The 6,743-nt window shown below is 35.9% G+C and overlaps 1 protein-coding gene across 1 annotated transcript; it reads right to left on the bottom strand.

Moving 5' to 3' along the window:
- Positions 1-4,598: 4,598 nt before the first annotated feature.
- Positions 4,599-6,708, bottom strand: LOC148846927 (SMAD/FHA domain-containing protein). Its single transcript, XM_088950024.1, has 2 exons — positions 6,119-6,708; positions 4,599-5,410 (listed from the first exon to the last, which is right to left on the bottom strand). The coding sequence occupies exons 1-2, from the start codon at positions 6,615-6,617 to the stop codon at positions 4,908-4,910; spliced, it is 1,002 nt and encodes a 333-aa protein (XP_088806150.1). The 5' UTR covers positions 6,618-6,708; the 3' UTR covers positions 4,599-4,907.
- Positions 6,709-6,743: the final 35 nt, after the last annotated feature.

The following is a 6,743-nucleotide window of genomic DNA, read 5'->3' as shown; positions in this document are numbered from 1 at the left end:
TAACATATCAAAGTCATGTATCCCAAAAAAAAGTCGAACAAAAGGAGCAAAGAACTTCCCTGAAACTCTTTTTTTTTTTTTTGATAAATAACTTCCCTGAAACTCTTTTGCATCAAAAGCCACAACCTAAAGGTACCCAAAGCTCTATAGATTGCCTCCTTTGAGTTTGCATTGTTCTCAAATATCCATTAGCTCCTTTTTACCCCAAACAATACAATCAAAGTAAAGGGCACCATTGATCATAAATCTTCTATGGACAAAGGGGAGTGCATAAAGAGATGATTGGCATAGTTTGGGATGCTAGGAGAATGGCATGCAAATGACATTGTCCAGACCTCTCTCATCTGTTGAGGCTAATCATTGTTGGACACTTATGTAACACTGTAACAACACCATAAAAGCCACTTTAGATGGTATTGCCAATGACAGGCACTGGCCATTGGGGTCGGGAAAGGATCAAGCTAGTGGAGGATGAGTTTAGTTTCCTAAAGGACTTTGCTAAGAATATTCCAAAGAGATCCCGTGACCAGGTCCTAGTATCCCTGTTATCAACCACTGGCTTGTGGCTCTGGGTTTTAATCATTAATTTGCAACTTCCTAATCATTTAGATTTCTTCTCAGCCATGAATTCCATACCACCTCTAAACTGATCCTGAAACAATCAGATGCCAAACTGTCCTGCTCATGGGTGGGCAACAAAAAGGGAGGGAAAGAGCTCCATAATCAGAAGGTCATCACACCAAGGATCCCACCAAAATTTACACTGGTTCCCAATCTTGTATTTGATGCCCTTAATTCATTGAGGATATGACTTTTGTATCCCTCTCCATACTCATCCATAGGAATGCTTTGATTCCCCAAGTCCCAATCCAAGTTCTTAGTTCTGCATTTTGCAACAATGATATTCCCCTAAACTCTAAAGACTGTTGGTTTTTCATTAGACCTCCAAAATAATTTTCCAAGGTAGTGGTGCTTACCGAAAGTTTTAAAACCTGATCAGGAGAGAGAATTGCCTTTTACCCCTGGTGGTGGTTCAGTGGTCTAACCATCTGGGTTAAATGTTTTGAACCATGATGTAAGCAGATCATTGTTATACAGTGAACGAGTAATGTGTATGGGGTATAACTCCTTTTACGTTCTGATATGCAACACTTTTTTTTTGGAAAGACAAAATATTGTGTTGAGAGCATATAGGCAAAATACATCAGCACCCATGTACAAGTACAATGGGAATGCACAAAAGCTACCACTATAACTGATGTTATCTAGTTATAAAAAGATATCATTTTAAGAAATCAATAGCAAAATACCCTTTGCTACATATACAGATATACTACTATAAGTATTCACTATTTCAACAAATCAATAGAAAGATACCCTCTTTCCCCATTAAGAAGGTAAAGCTGTAGTTGGAACTCGGAAGCAGCCTCTCTATCTTCAGAACATAAGAAACAAAAATAGGTCCTCTTTCTCTCCCTCTATTTTCTCAGTTCTTCCCATGAAACAGGTAGCCTATTGCTCCCACCTTCCCCTCTTTTGATTTCAGATCTCATATCAGCTATAACTTATAAAGAGATTTCTTATAATTACTTAGAACTTAGGTTTTCTTATTTATATATAACCGATTGAACTACCTGATGAATGGTTTTGAACAGGTCAACAGTTCAATTGTCTAGATCTACAGTTTGTTGATGAAGTCAAGTTTTTTTTTTTAACTAAACAGGTTAGGGCTTAGAGTGACCCACAGTCTGACTATCCAAGTTAACAACAGGTTGAAGAAACTAGCTTACAGTTCTAAGGTACCATATCCCCAACCCACCATCAGCTTCCAAGAAGCATACTTTATTTCAATCCACATGAATTATGAATGTATCCTACCATGCTCTCCATAGAAAATCCATCATTTACCTTTCCTGCTAGTTTGCTAAACTAGCTGACATAAAGAAGGTAGACAAGAAATAAGTAAGAAGGCTAGATAAAACACTATGAACAAGAGTTCACTTACCTCATCTTTTCTTTCTTATTCTTTTGATCAGCCTACCTCATCTTTTATTTCTTTTTCTTTTGATCAGCCTACCTCATCTTTTCTTTAATGAAGCAAGTCTTTTGAACATCACTAAATGATAGGATCCCAAATAGATTAGAAATACACTTGTCTCCAAAGGGTATATTTGAGTACTTAATTGATAAGGACCATAAGGTATCACTATTGATTAAAAAAATGATAAGGTATCAGTTGCATCCTAATATGTCAGCTAGTAAGCCCATACCTGGAACTTCTCCCACCTCTATAAGTTCACTCTTGGGCTGGTCGATGTATAACCCAGACATCGCCCCAAACCATCTCAAGATGTATATGAGGTGTCTGCATGTTTCCTTATGTTGCATTACAAAAAAGGTGTTGTCATCCAATATTAGTAAAAATCTTTAGTGAATAGGATTGTTTGTAAATCTTGTATATAATTTCCGGTTTATAACAAAATTTTATTGTTAGCTTTCACAAAAAAAAAAAAAAAAAAAAAAAAAAAACTTCAGTGAGCCCCCTCCCACTTCAAACTTCAAATTAGGACTCCATTTTCTATCTTCACAGATATCCTGCCTAAAACTTCATTTACACATCTCTATAGTATATAAAGCGGATTCTTGCCTTGGGTTCCATGTAGGTCATAAAAATTAAATCCAAATACTACATGGTTAATACTTACTTGCACACATGCAAGGCATGTGCTCTTACACTAGTGAAGATAAATGGAGATAGAGGGTCTCCTACTCACCTAGTCTAAGACCTCTTGAGATGTAGAACTTAAGAAAAACCATTAATAAGCAGCAAGGGGTACTAAGACTTCAGTTCAATTTCTCCATTATTAAAGTACAGATGCCATCTAGGGATTTCCAATCAGCATGATCATATGCCTTTTCCAAATCAATGTTGCAAATCACTTTGGAGAGTTTGCTTCTCTTTCTAGATTCAATTAACTCATTAACACCCAGCATTACATCTAATATTTTCTTTTTTTTTTTACATTGGCAAAGCCAGAGAGAAAGGAAATGTTATGTGTAAGTAACTTTACAAATCTGTGCAGTGTTGGACTCCGATGCATGTTTGCCAAGGACACGTTGCTGATTAGAGTCATCAACGGCACATTGGTTTTCTTAGGGCTTGTTGCTTTAGGCAGTTTTGAAGGGGGTTGCGTACTTATATTGTTGGTTATGCCTCGGGGTGGCCACGAGCTAAGATTCTTATGAGCTATTCGAGCTTGGCTCGTGAAAAGCTTGGCTTGACTCGGTTTAAACCGAGCTTTGAGCCTGATATATAGGCTCATTTGCTAATCAAGTCAAGCTCGAGCCCAGTGAAGCTCGGCTCGTGAGGCTCACGAGCCTAGTATAATAAATAAATATCTTTTTATTTTATACATACATATAAATATACATATACATATACATATACATATATATATATATAATAAATAATTTTTATTATATATAATACTTATATTTTTTATGTATAATAATAAATAATTTTTATAATTCTTATTTTTTGTATGTAAAATAAAAATATTTTTATATGTATATTTTTTATTTTTTATTTTTTATATGTATAATAATAAATAATTTTTATAATTCTTAATTTTTTGTATGTAAAATAAAAAATATATTTTTATATGTATAATTTTTATTTTTTAGAAAAAATATGGCTTGCAATTGAGCTCGAACCGAGCTGAGCTCGAACTTGCGGGCTTTGAACCGAGTCGAGCTCGAGCTCAAGTCTCTAGCTCGAATGAAGTTCAAGCTCGAGCTTGAGCCTATCATAATTTTAGCAAGCCGAGCTCGAATAGCCAAATATTCAGCTCGACTCGACTCGTATCCACCCCTAGTTATGCTTATGTCTCCTTTGGTTTTATTGTCTTATCACCTATCCATGTAATGGCCTTTTTCCTTTTAACGTCTTGTTAGATGTCCTTTCTAATGATGCATCATTTGAGAATGCAAAGAGATAACATCTTTTGTCAGATCTCTAATTGGAGTTGTATTAGTATGTCAGAAGAACCACTGCAACAAGGGCCGAGTGTTGGCACAACTAGACTACTAGTTTTCAGTTGTCTTGGGAACACTGCTTACTGGTTGCATAAACTTCTAGTGTATGTTAAGAAGGTGCTAATGGGAAATGAACATTGAATGTTCATTTTTGCAAAGTAAATGAACCTTGATGCATAGAAGGGATAGTGCACAATGATCACAACTGATGTGCAAGTTGCAAAAGCTCATTTGGCACTTTGACACAAATATGTGTCCACACTTTGTTGTTATCTAATATTTTGTAGCTTCAGGTATTATGCAAGTAAATCTACCAAGGGTAATCAATTTGTGGTCACTATATCCTTAACAGTGAACTAGTTAAGACTCCTTTTAGTGAAAAATATCTCTAATATTTTCAAACACATCCAAAAGCAAAGCCAAGAAAAAAAAATGGGGGACAAGCTTGTAATAAAAAATATATGGGGCTCACTATACTAAGTAATCCATATGCTCATAAAAGTGTTTATCTACTCACTCTGCCCTGACTCCACCATTGATGGCATCTATGTGGTGCATCCATGTTCACAGAGAATGTAATAGGAGTGCAATATAACTCAAATAACTTATACTAACATATTGTTGTCAGGTGCTAATCTAAAAGCACCTTCATTTATCCCAACAAAGTTGTGAACAAATTCATCCTACAAAAAGAGATGAGCTAAAATTAAAAGTAGAACATATTACATGATTATTCTTTAAGATAAAGAAAGAAAAACTATAAAACATTATTTTATGGACTACAAAGTATATCTTCCTCTTATACAAATTTGTAGCCTACGAAATATACATCATGTTAAGTACACATTCCATCTTATGTATCCATTTCAATATTATCTCTCTTCCTCAATGATATCATCTTCATCATAATCTTCCTCCTCCTCCTCCTCCTCCTCTTCTTCTTCTTCATCAAAATCTTCTTCTAATTCATCATCATTAACAATGAAACCACCTAGGGTATCATCCTCATCTTCACTAGATTTTGTTAATTTCTTCTGAACCAACATTTTACTACTTACTACATCCTTTGAGCTTTTCTCATGGTTCCTAGACCTAGTTGTAGAATATTTAGGTCTTTTGGCTTTTCTAAATTTTGCAATTAGCATTTTGTCATCCTTGCTCTCACCCATCCAGTCTTCATCCTCATTTTCCTCATCTTTTTTCTTCTTCTTTCTCCCTATACCCTTCTTCCTCTTTGAACTATCTTTCTCAAGAAGCTCCTCATCTTCACTCTCTTCCTCTGGTTCTTCAAGGAACCAGTCCCAGTACACAATATCACAGATCTTTTGCCTTGGGTAATTGTCAAACTCATGTCCCATCACCACAAACCCAAACTCTGTGTTTGACAAACAATGAATGTCAAAATAAGCACAACGATAATTTTATATAGAATGATGCTTTGGAAGTAAGAAATCCATTCAGTCATACAAGTGCATGAATGACATATTGTGTAACATGCATCTACTAGCATAAAATTGACAGCGAAATAGGTGCATGCATTGCGTATGTATGCATGCCTCTATGATGGTCAAATTTTTAAAATAAATGCGTTAACAAATATAAGAGAACAGTAACCCTGCTGCTGCTAGAATAATAAACGGTGAGATTATATGGCTCATAGTACTAAAACTAGAAGTCTAGAACTAGTGAAATACAAATGCAAGTTTACCTCTAAGTTGGGAGACCTTGAACTTGATAAATACATTCTGTGGCTTGTACGAATTGTGTATTTTATACAAATCATGAAATTCCCTTTAAGGAGAAAAGGACTTGACTGATATGAACTATTTTTTACTCGAGAGAATGATTATGCTGTGTAAAATTTTTAAAACTTAGCTCATTAATGCAGTTACAAGAATTGCCAAATTGGACAAATTTCAGAACGGCGATGGGTTAACTGACTAATCTTAGCCAAGCCTCAAGCTTATTCATTGTTTTTTATAATCTAGGTTAGATTTCATTTCAGCCAAAATATTGAACATAACAATGGAACATCAAGCAAAAAAAGAAATCAATTGAAAAGAAAAGAATCCAGGAACCAAACCTTTGACTGGATCAATATCTGTAACATCAAAAAGCTCGAGCCCAAAATCCTCGTCCCCTCTAATCTCTCCATTGCCACTTATACTATCTGCCAATTCTTTCTCCTTTTTTCCCCGCTCCACTGCCTCCGAAACCTTCTTCTCCTTTTCTTTATGTCCTTCGAACCCACTTCTCTTCAGAGTAAATACGATGGGCTCCTTTGCAGAGACACAGAACCTATCACCGACGCTCATCTTCCCTTTGTCGAACCTCATAAAAGTCCTGACTTCCCCGCTACCACGGCTTAACACCCAAATAGGATTTTTCCCAAGAACTTCAAACGAAACCCTAGGTTCAAAATCTTCGCTGACATCCTTCTCAGCAGTGCTGTCAAGTTCAAATGAAACGTGGCGACGAGAAACAGTTCTATCGTCCGAAGGAAACCCTAAACCCCTTCCAAACACTTCCTTGATGCCATTTCTAACCAGAATTGTGGAACTGTCTAGTCCTTCGATCTCCATTTACTTTCCTGTAAGAGTAAGCGATGTTCACTCCATTTTATTCTATGGAGAGATTTTAGAGAGGGAAACGGACGGAGAAGAGGAGGGCGGAAAATGTATTTTGAATAAATGGATTTTCATATTCCA

Source organism: Nelumbo lutea, chromosome 6, assembly GCF_056320005.1.
Source record: "Nelumbo lutea isolate HS-2025 chromosome 6, American lotus-T2T, whole genome shotgun sequence".
NCBI lineage: Eukaryota > Viridiplantae > Streptophyta > Magnoliopsida > Proteales > Nelumbonaceae > Nelumbo > Nelumbo lutea.
This window is presented reverse-complemented; position numbering and strand designations above follow the sequence as displayed.

Excerpts from the sequence above, each read along its gene's own strand:
- LOC148846927 (XM_088950024.1), bottom strand. The coding sequence starts at position 6,617 with ATGGAGATCGAAGGACTAGACAGTTCCACAATTCTGGTTAGAAATGGC. Across the intron at positions 5,411-6,118 it reads AGATATTGATCCAGTCAAAG|AGTTTGGGTTTGTGGTGATG; the intron begins GTTTGGTTCCTG and ends TGTCAAACACAG.